We start from the raw sequence: 15,672 nt of genomic DNA, 5'->3' as shown, positions 1-15,672 counted from the left end.
TGTATTCTTTAAGAGAGAAAAAAAATATCTGCAAATAAAAAATACAGAGAAGCAGATGGAAAGAAAATTTAAATCCCCAATAATCCCACCACCAACTAGTAAACCTAGAAAACGTGGGTAGAATTATAGGTCACTTTAATGCTGTTTTTATGAGTTCATCTGCATTTTCTTCTTTTAAAAAAAAAAAATCATGCGTTACCTCTATAAAAATATTTTAAATGGGTTTTTAAAATTACACCCCTCATCTTCTCTTTAAGAAAATTTCATTTAAAAAGTGAATCCTATATGGCAAAATTCTTTCAGTTTCACCAAATGAACACCCAACAACAAAGCCACTACTGAAACCATACACCTACTAAGGTTTTCTGGGTCTGAGTCAGATCATTTTGCACAGAAGGCTAAAGGGAGGTTTAATCAATCCTGTCTTGAAAGACCAACGGTGGAAAGCAGTTTCCTCAGGCACTTAACAAGTTATTCCTAACAAACCAACATAACAGGTTAATCAATCAATGTCTGGAGCAAACCGGATTCATGAGCAAATGTGTAAATGAGAAGATCTAATTATGGCTTCAGTACAGAGACATCCTATTTGTTAGGGTAACTCTGTAGACCTGGATTACCCATCCCCAGAGGGGATGATTCAATTCCCATGATTTAAGCAGAGTTCCCTGTGAGATATGTCATAGGTATAAAATGATAAGCACATGTGTGGAAACTCAAAAAAATTATCAAATCTAAATGCATGAATAACCATATACGATGAAACTAGATTTTAGAATAAATACTTATGATGATGATGATGGTTATGAAAGAAGAATAAACCTATAAATCTAGACTAAGGGTTTCAAATTATGTTCCTCCAAGGACTAGTGTTCCAGCTCTAAGACTAGAGAGGGAGCAAAAAAGGAACTATTATGTTCATGGGTGATATTTTTTAATTTTATGTACTTCTCCCATAAACTATTCTTAAACCTTTGGTGCCTATCATTACTTGTCTTCTGGGAATGTGAGGTTAAAAAAAATATTTCAGTAAAAAATATATGTTAATGGGAAAACACACATAGCCTATCATGTTTCATTCAAGAGGCTTATTTTTTTGTCTTGCTTTTTTTTCCTGAATATGTATGCCCCTGGCTCTACATATACTGCAAGTAAGTAATTTAATTATTGTCAGCTAGAAAGTTGTTCCTAGTTGCCATGATGGAACTAAACAGATCAGTGTAGTGGCAATGTTTAGGAGCCCCGCTCTTGGCTAGAGTATCACCAGTTCTGCATATTACTTTGTGAACTTGGGCAAATTTCCTACTCATATGCCTCAGTTTCCTCCTCTGTGAAATAGAGATAACAGTTCCTACATCTCATAGAGTTGTGTGTGCACTAAATGAGATAATGCTGTGATTAGCTAGTAACTAGCACTTAATAAATGACACCTATTGTCACCATCATCGTCATTATTCAACATGGTGTTACCAAAGAATACCTTGAGGTGTAGCACGCCACCACCACCAAATAAATCTGAGAACCACTGATAGAATTCAGCAATCTGCTTATTGTTTTGACCAGTTGGTTTCTCAGATTCTTCTTTGATAATTGGGTCAAGGTAAAGTGAACACTCTATTTATGGCAACCTAAAAATTTGATAGTTTTAAAACAGTGATTATAGTTCCACTTAGTAAACTCTAATATTTAACACACTAATTACTGTTCAATTAGTAATTGAACAATTGAAATACTGTTCAATTTTTTTAATTAATAAATATTCTTTGGAGAATATTACCAATAGAAAGGATTATCTGAGGAAATTAAGAACTCAAGAAGATGAACTGAAATAAATTTTTGGAGGGTAAAGTAAATAAAAACCTACCATTTTCAATTTTGCTTTTTGGATGTGGTCCACTAAATGCTAAAAATTTTCCTGGAACAATCCAGTTGAAGTCACCATTTTCAACTCGCTGGGAGAATTTTGTGAGAAAAGAGAAGAAAAATATTTTATAATTCTTATACAATTTAGGAAACCCTTACAAATATAACTGTTTTTCACTCTATTAGTACTAGACTAGTTGGACATACATGAAGACAAAATAATATAGCTTAAAATAAAAACATGCATCTGATTCTCAAAATGGTTGTGAATTCAATCCGCTTCGAAAAATTTTTATCTAGACTATAAGAAAAGTTTAGAAAACTTTATTCAAAGTGGAGGTACTTTGCTAAAAATAATTTTGTTTCTTGGCCACTCTGCAATGAAATGAAATGAAACAAACATTGCTTGCCCCAGCAAGAAATAATGGGAAATAAGAGAAGACAGAAAATATAAGCACTTTCCATGAACATGGTAAACATACTTTAAACAATGAAAAAGTCTATAGATATCAGGGTCATGATGAACACACCTCCATTTTTTGTTTGTTTTTACAGGTTTCTATCTGTTGTCGCTGCTGATTTTTAGACGGGGAAACAGAAGACAGGAGTGAGGGACAGAGGCTCATCAAACCCTCAGGGTGTACCACAAACTGGAGACTGCCACAGCCTCCTGCAGGAGCTGCAAGCCAAACAGCTACAAGGGTCAGGCAAGAGACATAAATAAAGGCAAATGCTCCTCAGCTCTGGCCAATTGACCACAGGAAAGCTTGATTGAATATAGCTGATCTTCCAATTGGATGTTCATGTAAAATCTCTCTATATTTGAAATGTTGACTGTTTTAAATTAAGTTTTTTAATACTAGGAAAGCAAATAAAACACATCTGTGGGCTGACTTTGATCACCAGCTGTCAGCCTCTGGTCCAAACACTCCAGGATCCTCAGAAAAGGCCTGAAGACCAGGCAAGGGGCCAAGCATCCTCCCACTTCTCCATTACCTCCTTCATTTCCTTCCCTTCCTGGTGTGCCTCTGAACCCAGGGAACACTGAGGCAGGGCTGAGGGGACCCAAACTTTGCAGGCTATTGGGACACAGCTGTGCAATGCATCACAAAATATATGTATCTCTTCTTCCCATAAGCATTCTTTAACCCACCCCCAACACCAATCCTACTCCCATCCTCCACCACCAGGCACAGCTTTTAGTCTCCAAGTCTCCCCCCCCCTCTATAGCACTGCATAGATACCTCCCCAGGCAGGGAAGGAAGGCAGTTCTCTTTGCTGGGCCAAGGTTATCCACAGAAAAGGCTCTCTGCTCCACTACATGGCACAGACCTCAATGGTAGGAATCTGTGTCACATACAGAGTCTGCACTCTGCTGTAAGAGTTCATAAGTATTTGTTAAAATAAATTGGAGTAATCCCACCAAGGAAATCTGGAGACTCTACTTTAATTACTTATACTACCCATTAGATTTGATTTCCACAAAAATCATAACTTGGCTGTATAATTTTCATGTTTAAAATGCAGATGTTTCTTCCCAGTTATAAAAAGTTATAAATGAAACTCTACATGACACCTTGTAAATGTCTGAATTGCATTAATCTAGTCATAATAAACATAAAATCTCCATAATGCCCTAAATAAAATCTTAGAGATGCTGAGTGCTATGATTACACATGCCAAATTAAATCTCAAGCATAGCTATCTATTTAGAACAATTTGAATAAAGAATTTAACATGCAACTCTTTATGATAATTAAACATTTTCTTGTTTAAATAAGGCAGTCTCAAATTAATGGCCCAATATCCATCTCAAGTAATTCTTAAGCTTAAAACATTATTTAAAAATTCAAAAATAAGGGTATACTCTAATCATGAAAAGGCTAAAACCAATTATTTATGAACAGTAGAAGAAAACAGGTTTCTATGTTCACTATTCCTGTATCCTTGACCACAAAGTTGGCCTAGATAAATATATACATTGTGCTATGGCTGTTTATTTGGGTTATAGACATCCATTTGGTTAAACAGTAACCTTTTATAATCAATCATATGGAGAGAGGCAATGAACTCACTCACAGAACCAAAAGAATATGTTTGCAAATCTGCCTACTCAAAAAGATAAACATTAGATAATATTGGGTTATATTCAGTAACTTGGATAAGGTTGATGGAGTAAACAAAAAGATTTATGTCTTAGATCCAAATCTGAAAAAAAATGAATAAGAAAGTTACAGCTTTTAACTGACTAATATAACATAACCTTACTGGTAAGCTTCCAAAATTAATATCTGTGCCTTCTTTCACAGTGGATTATACAAATGTCAGTATTTATCAATAATAAAATATTTATGATAACACAAGCTGGTTTTTCTAATTAAATGTGTTTGTGCACAAGTGCGAGTGCACACACACACTTCCAAGAAACCTAGATCAGACAGGAACTTAAGGTACTTTCCAACATTACCACATTTTATAAACAAATGTCTAGGCAAAGATGAGGTGAGAGAATAATTTTACCTCTTCCAATCCAAAGCCTACAACCTACCAAGTACTATGTAGAGAAACTGCAGATGTTCTTCACTACAAGAAAACCCCAAAATGAAAATGTGAATTCTTGAAACTGATACATTTAGGTGTTAATATTCATGTTACTATAAGATCCTTCAGCTTACATAAGACTCACCAGATTTCTTTGGAATAGCTAACTCTCCTGGTGCATTTAAAATAAAATTTGAAGAAAAAAAAAAGAAATCAAAGTGCCTTACAAAGTAAAAATAAACTGTATTAAAACTGAAAAAAATTAAAAATTAAATAAAATCTAATTTGACTTGAAAACATGAATTTTTATAACTTCTAATAAATAAATCTGTGCCAGTAAGGCATGCCTCTATTCTAATAGTCACAGAGATATTTTTCAGTTAAAACACTGAAAAACATTTGGCCTTTTTACCACTATGATAAACAGACTGTAAGAGAGAAAAGACAGACCTTCAGGTTGACAATTATTGGATTGGTTCCCTTTATCAACAGATGTGTTTTCTAAGGCAACATGGATAAACAGTTTTGAAGCACAATTCAACATTCATTAAAACATTTGCTTAGCCTTTATTATATATCAACTTGGTGTCACACATAAAATAATAAAAAGCATTCCCTCTGTGCCCTTATGGAGTCTGAAAACAAGTAACAAATAACGTTAATAATAATAGCAGCTAACAGATATACCACGGTCTGCTAGGCACTACTCTATGACATGCAACTCATTTCATCTTTAGGGCAACCTTGTGAGGTAGGTGTTATTACCATCTCCATTGTACCCATTGCTATAGACTGAATGTTTGTGTCCCCTACAAAATTCATATGTTGAAACCGAATCCCCAGTGTGATGGTATTAGGAAGTGGGCCCTTTGGGAGGTGATTAGGTCATGAAGATGGAGCCCTTATGAATGGGATTAGTGACCTTATAAAAGAAACCCCCAGAGAGCTCCCTCTGTGAGGCCACAGGGAGGACATGGAAGAATTTGGCCATCTATGAACCAGGAAGAGGGCCATCTCCAGACAACAGTTCTGCTGGTGCCTTGATCTTGGACTTCCCAGCCTCCAGAACTGTGAGAAATAAATGTCTATTGTTTAAGCCACACAGTCTATGATATTTTGTTATATCAGCCTGAACTAAGATACCCATTAAAGAAAAAGTTGCATTAAACTTTGATAAATGCTATAATACAAGTACATAAGAGGTTTAATGGTGGCACAAAGATTATTTTAAAAATAAAGACAGAAAGACAAAGTCTTTTTTATTCATTAAAAAGCACCTTCTTTATATTTCCTTACTTCTGAAACAATAAAATAGCGTTGATAGTATAGTTGTATTACGTAAACGCAAATATGCTGTCATGATTGGCACTTTATGAGCTTAAATCAAAGTAAATATTTGAGGTATTTGGTTTAAATTAAGTTCCCTTGCCATTTGGCTTTAAATAATAGTCAAACTCTAGATTATTACTTAAGATTTGCTTTTGAGAGAAACAGTGTGGTAGAGGGAAAGAGGAGCCCCAGGTGGACGACTGCTTCGCCTCTAAACATAGAAAACATTTAGGGGCCTGCTCTCACAGCCCCACCCAGTGAACGCCCCTGCTAATGCAACCGCAGGGAGCAAGAATCTAGTGCACGTGTGCAGGTACCTTTCCAGTGCTCAAGACACGAAGATTTGAGGCCATCAGCACATACATGGTTGTTGAAATTTGGAAACAGTCCCCTCACTCATGGAGAATGTATTTAACCAGAAATCACATGGCCCTAGAGACCAGCACATTTCGGGTGGGCAAGGGAAGAGAAAGGACTTGCAAGGGATCCTGAGACACATGGCCAGAGATGGAAGGAGGAGAAAAGTAAGAGACAGAACTTTTGAAGTTAGGGAGGAAAGTGAGTTTCTAGAATTAGAGAGCGGCCACAGAGTAAATCAAGTAGGAAGAAGACCAAGCACAACAATTCAGTTTGGCTAAGTCTTGCATTAAGCAAGAACAGTTTCCATTGAGTCACAAGAGTAAAGGCCAGACCATAACTTTGACTGACTGAGTGAAAACAGAGTCAAGATTGCTCTCTTAAGAAGTGGAGGTAAAAGAAGGAACAGAGACCAAACAATAATTAAAGAGGAAGGGAAAAACATGGGAAATTTCTTAGACCTCAAAACATTTTATAGATTTAACCAACATAATCTTTGAACCAGCAATGGGTGCACTGTATTAGTATATGTGGAAACACTGGGTCCAGGAAGGATTGAATCTTGCTTCCTTAAACTTGTGGCCTTTGAGGGGTATAATCAACACTACAGGATAGCTCCAGGGAAATGCTTCTAATAGTTCTTTGAACAGTCAAATCACCATGGGATGCACAGCTCTCTAGTTCCTCCAGGTGTGAGGACATGCCCATATACCTGCATTCTGGAGCTTGCCTGATCCCAGTCTTATGGCAGGAATTCACAATTACAGTGGCAGAAATTCACATTTTTCCAGTTCTATAATTCATGAACAAGTAGAGGGCAAATCAAGCAGAATCCAGGTTACATTACATTCTAATTTGCTGTACAAATTCTAATCCAAAGCAAAGCCTTGAAACATCATACCCTAGATGTTCAATTATTCCTGCTGTTGACCTGAGGTGACACACTGAGAGATAAGAGGCCTAACAAACCTTATTAGCTCTCAATGTGTATGCAAAAGGGCAATGTTGGGAGTCTACACCACCTTATCACTTGACAATTTACTTATTAACTGCAATGAAGGATGACATAATCAACCTGGAGACAGTCTCTCCAGTTTAGTAATATTAAACTAAACTGGCCTTACATGCAAGCCCTGGTTGAAGATTACAATATCTAGCAATCTGTGCTGCAAATAACTGGTTGGAAAAAAAACAACAACAACTCACTCTTGCTGCATAGATTGGCTGGTAATGAAAAAAAAAGAAACAGCATTTCAAGAAGTTGTCTACCATAGTCAATACATTTTCCCCCTGGAATGTTACTACAAAATCAGAATGGATTCTTAATTAATATGTCTTGGTCATTTTCCATTGAAAAGTAGTTACTTTTAACAGATTATATAAAATATCTTGAAATGTGCTATACTCCTTTTTTTTAGAACTTATTGACTCATTTATTCATTAGTTCTTTCATTCTACAAACATTTAATGACTGCCCACTACAAGTATACTGTGCCAGTGGGTTACTTATTGACACAAAGATGCGAGAGACACATTCCTGACTTCAAGTACCCAGAGTGCAGGGAAGACACAGGTGTGTAAACAGAGCATCACACACGCTGTGTGAGAAGAGCTCCCATCAAGCTAAAAATGACTCAGACATGTAAACACATAAATACGGTGGGCAGAGGAGAAAGGATCACAGGGAAGAGGAGGAGGAAACGAGCATGTCTGAGGCACAACAGCATGAAGATGCACTGCTGCATGGATCTGGGTATGAGGAGGGAAGGGAAAAGGACAAAAATGGGGAAGATGGCAAAGCCCGTGTCCAGAAGGGCTTTTTGGGCTGCATTCAGGAGTTTGCATTTCCTCCACACTTCCAGTCAGGGTGGAGGAGCCCATGAAAGACTTAAAGTAGGGGAGTGATATAATCAGACTTAATTTCTAAAACATAGACTCTGAGAGTTATGTGGAGACTTGATGGAAGCAGCCCAAGGGCCAAGAAAGACCCAGTCCCAAGCATCCAGAATTGACCAACACTTTCTCACAAACAGTTCCCAGATGGGCTACATTGCAATGTGGCCAAGATAATGTGAAATCACCTTCTAGAACAGCAGTGCTCTTTTCCCAAAAGAGCATCCTTTAGTGATAATAGCAATAATGATGGATTATGAATTGCTGAATTTCTAGAATGCCTCAGGGGCAAAATTTTCCACATTCAGCCTTTCATAGATCAGTGAGAAATTCTGTATAGACAATTAATCTGCTAAACATAAAGATGGAAGTATAACATATGAGAAGGGTCAAACATGGTAATGTCTGCAGAATGAGGCACAAGAATATATGGAATCTACGACAGCAGGTGATAAGAACAAAGGCTCTAACTCCACCTATGGAGAGACAAAATTACAGGAGGCCTTCTGAAAAAAAAAATATTAGCCTAGTAAATATACTGAGCAAACAGGAAGTACTTAATAAACATCTGTTCAATAAATTAACTGAAAAGTTACCAAATTGAGGCCATAAAGAGTGTAATACATCATCTTGGTTCACAACAGTTAGAATGGGCATCATCAGAAAATCTACAAACAACAAATGCTGGAGAGGGTGTGGAGAAAAGGGAACCCTCTTGCACTGTTGGTGGGAATGTAAATTGTTACAGCCACTGTGGAGAACAGTATGGAGGTTCCTTAAAAAACTAAAAATAGAATTACCATATGACCCAGCAATCCCACTACTGGGCATATACCCAGAGAAAACCATAACTCAAAAAGACACATGCACCCCAATGTTCATTGCAGCACTGTTTGCAATAGCCAGGTCATGGAAGCAACCTCAATGCCCATCGACAGACGAATGGATAAAGAAGATGTGGTATATATATACAATGGAATATTACTCAGCCATAAAAAGGAACGAAACTAGGTCATTTGTAGAGATGTGGATGAATCTAGACACTGTCATACAGAGTGAAGTAAGTCAGAAAGAGAAAAACAAATACCATATATTAATGCATATATGTGGAACCTAGAAAAATGGTACAGATGAACCAGTTTGCAGGGAAGAAATTGAGACACAGATGTAGAGAACAAACGTATGGACACCAAGGGGGGAAAGCGGCAGGGGGTGGGTGTGGTGGTATGATGAATTGGGTGATTGGGATTGACATGTATACACTGATGTGTATAAAATGGATGACTAATAAGAACCTGCTGTATAAAAAAATAAAATAAAATTGAAAAAATATATATTTTAAAGGGTAGAAATACAACATTCACTTGAAACATTTTTTGTACTTAAGTGACAGATAATAAACCTTTTAAAAATGAAAAAAAAAAAAGAAAAAGAAAAACAAACGTTGACCTGTACACCATTATTTCTGTAGAACAGAGCTTCCCAATTGGTGTAACAGAATGGAGTTTCCTGGGCAGGGGCTGGGGCAGCCAGAGTTCCCCAGCCACTTGCCATAAGCTGTGAGCTATGATCACACAGTGCTGATCAAATACTGTCACATTTTCCCCGGGTGCCGTGACGGGAGAAACAAGAGGAAGCCTTGAGCTGTGACTCCACTCTCAAATAGGCAGGAACCAATTTGTCTCCAGGCCTACAGAAGCCAAGCCCAGCTCTAACCGCTTCCATCAAGTAACCCATGGTGAAGAAGTGTCCCAGGTTTGCCAGCATGTAAAAAGCACAGGGGCTAGTCAATAATAACTTGATATTCTGGGAAATATCCTCATATTGACAAAATTATTTCATAGAAAGCATTTTTTTCTCAAAATAAAGGAATGATTTATGGAGAAAAAAAATAATGGCAGATATGAAATAGCTCAAAGAAAGAAGTCAAAGTAACTTCTTAGCGTTTGAAGTAGGTTTTACGTGAACTTTAAGCTCCAGCTGATTCCCAAAAGGGTATTTAAGGCAGCTCCTCAAAGTTGTATGGACCAAATTCTGGATGCGGTAATTAATGTAAGCCACACTGATGAGGCATCTCCAAATGCTGCCACTGAAGCTGCATTTCTTTGCATTTCTCTCCCTCTCCCCTCCCCTCAACTAGGTGCAGGGTACTGCTCTGTGAGCTCATCTCTGCATGGCCAACACAGGGACGTCATCAAATATGGCAAGCCTTCTGGTAAACAGTGGAAAGTCCCATTTTGCTTTGTTTAGGGGACACCCAATATAAGGAACTGAAGACACAACTTCAAATTCTCTTTGATGAATAATGACTGCTTCAGAGTAGCATCATTAGTGATCGGTGGTGTTTAGACAAGGTCTTACTTGGTAAGGATAGTTCCCCAAAGGAACAGAAATTGACTGAAGGCAGCCTCTATGTGGGTGCTACTTCAGAGTCTTACAAGCAGAATACTGTCCTATATTAGCAATAAACCAGTAAGCTTTACTACTAGAGAGGATACAGTTCCTCACATACCTCCAGGTACATAACTTGATTGAATACTCAAACTCTTTCATCTTCATTGCTTTTCCTGAGGGCAAAAGGTCTGTTGCTATTTTTCAAATGTACTGATCGATGGTTAGGTTTCAAAGGAGTGACTGCTCTTAGCTCTCAAGTCCTTGGAAAATACCTTAAGAAGCCTGTTGGAAAAGGTGACACTGATTCCTAGCAGAAGCTTCTGGGCCACCATCTTGCAGTTACTTTACTGGACCTTCCCAGCATAGCTCCCAGGGTTACATCTATTTGATCAGTGCAAATATGAAGAATGCACAGTTCCACATCGGCTTGGCAAAGAACCTGAGAGACCATATTTTCGAAGATACATTTGTTTATCAATAGTTAATACAGTGGACCATTTGGAAGCCACAAGAAAATTAAGCAAGCTATCTGAGATATCTTACCCCAAGCCTTCTAAATAGAACAGAGCCTTGAAATGAATTCTTATGTGAACAGTTAGGTCACCTGAAGCTAGAAGGTGCAACCTGTGCTGCTCGTCCTAGGTTTCATGTCATTCTGAGGGGCTATGAGAGTTCACTGGCAAGCCTGTCCTTGCAGAATCTGCACTTTAGCTACGTGTGGCTACCGGGCACTTGAAATGCAGCTGGTCCAAACTGAGATGTGCCCTAGTATAAACTACACACTGGGTTTCAAAGGCTCAGTTCAAAGTTAGAAACATAAAATACCTCATTAATAATTTTTATATTGATTACATGTTGAAATAATATTTCTGGTATATTGTATTAAATATATATCATTAAAATTAATTTCATCATTTCTCTTCACTTTTTCCAAATATGGCTGCTAGAATTTTAAAATATGTACATAGATAGATACACTCTCATATACTTCTGTTGGACAGCACTGCTCTGGACCCTTCTGCAGAATGAGCAGGGCGGTTCCTGTGCTCTGCTGACCTTGTCATTAACGGCATGCGTAAGCAGCACTATTATCATAAAGACTCCCTTTTTTTTTCTTCCATAAGACTCCCTTTTAATCTCACGTACAACTGCCGCATCATTACTTTAGGTTTTTTCTTGAGTCATATTATATATTAAATGTGGTTTAGTCCAGAAGTGCCTTTCTAAAAAGCTTTAACTTGAGCATTGCCATATTATCTAAGACTTACATTCTCGTAATTTGCTATCAGTGATAAAATTTTACTTTGAAAACTACAAACGACGTTGGAATACTGACCTTGTTGGAGCTAATGAAGCCTATGAATTTAGCTATTCCACAAGTTTACCAAATGTCCAGACTCACCGAAGCAGAGCAAACAGTGGGAGAAGTTATGACAAGGAACGAATGGTCCACAGTTTGTCGGGAAGAGGGTTCCTTTACTTATATCCATTTATTCCTTAAGCAGCGTTTATGAAATGCCTACCACCTGCCGATCACACTTCGACTTGTGATTTTCTATTTTTTGGCTTTATGATAGAATGGATATATCGTTCTCAAAGAGGAAGTTATCTGACGGAAAACTTTTCAAATGTTCACCAACTGCCTCCTCTCCCTCCTGCCATTACCTGAGTGGTGGTGCTGGTGGTGGTGGTGCTGGTGCTGGTGCTGGTGGTAGTGGTGGTACTGGTGGTGGTGGTTGTAGTGGTGGTACTGGTGGTGGTGGTGTTGGTTGTGGTGGTGTTGGTGGTGCTGGTGGTGGTGTTGGTGGTGGTGTTGGTTGTGGTGGTGGTGCTGGTGGTGCTGGTGGTGGTGTTGGTGGTACTGGTGTTGGTGGTGGTGGTGGTGGTGCTGGTGCTGGTGGTGCTGGTGCTGGTGCTGGTGCTGGCGGTTGTGGTGGTACTGGTGGTAGTGGTTGTAGTGGTGGTACTGGTGGTGGTGGTGTTGGTTGTGGTGGTGCTGGTGGTGCTGGTGGTGGTGGTGGTGGTGGTGTTGGTTGTGGTGGTGTTGCTGGTGGTGGTGGTGGTGCTGGTGCTGGTGGTGCTGGTGCTGGTGCTGGTGCTGGCGGTTGTGGTGGTACTGGTGGTAGTGGTTGTAGTGGTGGTACTGGTGGTGGTGGTGTTGGTTGTGGTGGTGCTGGTGGTGCTGGTGGTGGTGGTGGTGGTGGTGTTGGTTGTGGTGGTGTTGCTGGTGGTGGTGATGGTGGTGATGGTGGTTATTTATCCAGGTTACGGTGTAACCACATTCTTACCAGATGCTTGGTTTGTTAGTTGGTTCTCAAGAATGAAATTATACTATGTTTCAGGTTTTTCAATAGCTTTTTCAACTAACTCTCAACATCACCATTAAAGTTTTTAAAAAGATAAAGGAATAAGTAAAACATCGACAAGTTTTCTCTCTTTACTGTGGCATGTCCTCCGCCTCCTCCCTCTCTAGCCTCCACTGTAATCTCTCCTTTAACTGAAATGGCTTTAGAGTTTTGCCATACATTTTTCTCCAGGTTCATAAACGTGGCACAGAGATTCAGGTTTTGGCAGCACCTGAAACTTATCTAATGTGGAGGCCCATTTTAAGAAAAGAATACAATGTTATGAACACAAAAAAGGCGCCCATGCAAGTGGGGCCCTCTAAAATTTAAGCTTCATTCGCTTCACAGGAAATTACCTTTGCTCATATAACACAGATACACATATACATGTACAGGGTGGAGGGGGTCTTGTCATTGTTTGTTAAAAAGGGGGGATTATACTATAAGCACTCTTCTGTATCAATTTTTTCTAGTCAATATATGATAGAAATCATTCCAAGACAAGTGGTATAGCTCAAATCAATTTTTTCAAATGACTGCGTAACATTCCATGGTGTATCTGTACTACAGGTTATTTATTCAAACTTTCCCCTTATAAGTACATAGTCTTTTTGTTTCTAGTTCGTTTTTTCTGGGAGGGGGAGTAGGATTTTTTTCTTTTGACACTACTAGAAATGCCACAATAACGATGCTTTTGGAGTTTAAAAAGAAGAAGAGGGCTTCCCTGGTGGCGCAGTGGTTGAGAGTCTGCCTGCCAATGCAGGGGACACGGGTTCGAGCCCTGGTCTGGGAAGATCCCACATGCCGCGGAGCAACTAAGCCCGTGAGCCACAACTACTGAGCCTGCGCGTCTGGAGCCTGTGCTCCGCAACAAGAGAGGCCGCAAGAGTGAGAGGCCCGCGCACCGCGATGAAGAGTGGCCCCCGCTTGCCGCAGCTGGGAAAAGCCCTCGCACAGAAACAAAGACCCAACACAGCTACAAATAAATACATTAATTAATTAATTAATTAAAAAAAAAAAGAAGAAGAAATTCTTTGGAGATTTTTAATAAATTGTACTACATGTATTAATTTGGGGAGAAGTGGCAGTTTTATGATGTTAAATCTTTCTATCCAAGAACGCAATACATATTTTCCATTTAGTCATGTCCCACCCACAAGGAATTTACAATCTAATAAGGAAAATAAGGCTTGTGTGCAAATAGCCATGATGTAAGAAAAATGGAAAGCACAAATTTTGACACATGAAATTGAGAGGGAGAGAATTCTGTAGAGAGTGAGAGCTGACCTGTGGAGGATTTTACACACACAAGTGAAGGAGGAAAATGTTAAAGGAGACGGGTATCTGGAGAAAGAAAGCTCAGCCAGAGTGCAGAGACATTCAAGAAACAGTAAATAAGCGGCTCGGTGCGGGCGGAACAGAGAGTGCACACAGGGGAGAAACAGGAGACAGGCTAGCAAGGTGGGCTGGACCTCATCCAAAGCTAACAATACGAGGACAGGGGAGTTTATCCTCATTTGAGCCAGGTAATGAGAGCGGCAGCCAGTTTGGGGCCAAGACAAGACGAGAGCTCTGTTTTAAGACCACTCAGTCAAGTGTGTGAAAGACCAAGAGGAGAAGAGCCTGGGCTCCTTGAAGAGCAGTTATAATAGTCTACCGGAGAGGACACAAGACCTGAGCCAGGGGAAGGAAGTAAGAACAGAAAGGAAGAAAGAGATGAAATACACACTGGGTCCCTAGCAACGGGAACTCAAATACTCATTAGATTTGGGCGGCGGGGGGAAGAAATGTTTCTAGTCTTGAGCCTGGGTGAACAGTAGAATGGTGATTCCATTAATACAGAGGAACAAAGCAGAAGCCCATGTTTGGGTGAAAGATGATTAATTTTTTCTCAGATGTGTTAAGTTTAACATGTAAGCAGGATATCCAAATAGACACATCCTGAACTAGAGCCCAGAATGTGAGGGCTACCCTTGTCTTACTAAGGAGGGTGATAAATGTTATAACTCCTCAGGAGAGCCACGACAGACGAGCTCAGTTTCATGGAGTGGTCAGACTACTCAGAGTCTACAGATGTCTCATCTTTAGGAAAAGTTAACCACTTCTAGACTCCTCTACTACCCCGGAAGTGCTCTTCCTCAACATCTCCTTATAGCACAATGTAACTTGGACAGCCTTTGCCTAAACTGCTTCACTGAACAGGCAAGATACTATTCGAAAGCTTTGTAATGGCACCATGGGGGAAAAAATGCAGCCAACTCTTAGAACTGAGTACATTCAGACGTAGTTCAAAATAAAATATATGTAGTCAAAAATATTATAAGGCATAAATCCGGTTTTGTTTTAACCAAAACATAAATTTTAAAAAATAAAAGTAACAAAATTTTACTACTAAACTGTAGTTTTAAATTATTTTTTCTTACAAACTAAAGGTTCAAAGTAATTGTCAATAAAGGTGTGATGAAAGAATATAGAGAGATATGGCATTTTCCCAACGAAAATTTTGATAAGTCCTGGTTCAAAGGCAATAACCAAAGCTGAGAGGAGGAAACTGACAACTATAGAAAACTGCAGAATGCTTTTATTTAGCAGCCAATCAATTTGCAATACCTGAGTGCTAGGAAAAAAAGAACAATTTAATCAACGTGAAATTATATCTTGCAAAAAGATAAAGTGTACAAACCTCATAATGTTCATATTCATCCACATCAAATGTCTCAAAGTCAAAAAATCCATGTTGTAATCCCTAAAATAAGAATTTGAATTAGTTTTTCCATGTGAAATTGATAACGACTTCTAGCCATTTCTGGAATTCCTGCTCACAAATGATCCTGCCTGATCTGAAGGAGAAAGCTTGAAACCTTTATTTGTAATGCATACCAAGCAATCATCTAACATCTAATTTTGCTTTGAGATTTTCTTGCCAGTGGGACTAAACACTTAGAAAAAC

General features: G+C 38.9%; 1 protein-coding gene across 3 annotated transcripts in view; it reads right to left on the bottom strand.

The window, feature by feature from the left end:
* Positions 1-15,672, bottom strand: part of CDC14A (cell division cycle 14A) — a 190,807-nt gene that overhangs the window by 77,311 nt on the left and 97,824 nt on the right. For all 3 annotated transcript variants that reach the window (XM_068538080.1, XM_068538081.1, XM_068538082.1), the window contains 2 exons: positions 15,406-15,468; positions 1,865-1,952 (listed from right to left, as the gene is read on the bottom strand). In XM_068538080.1, the coding sequence (XP_068394181.1) occupies positions 1,865-1,952; positions 15,406-15,468 (151 nt within the window). The remainder of the gene's footprint in view (positions 1-1,864; positions 1,953-15,405; positions 15,469-15,672) is intronic.

This window comes from Eschrichtius robustus, chromosome 3 (genome assembly GCF_028021215.1).
Source record: "Eschrichtius robustus isolate mEscRob2 chromosome 3, mEscRob2.pri, whole genome shotgun sequence".
NCBI lineage: Eukaryota > Metazoa > Chordata > Mammalia > Artiodactyla > Eschrichtiidae > Eschrichtius > Eschrichtius robustus.
This window is presented reverse-complemented; position numbering and strand designations above follow the sequence as displayed.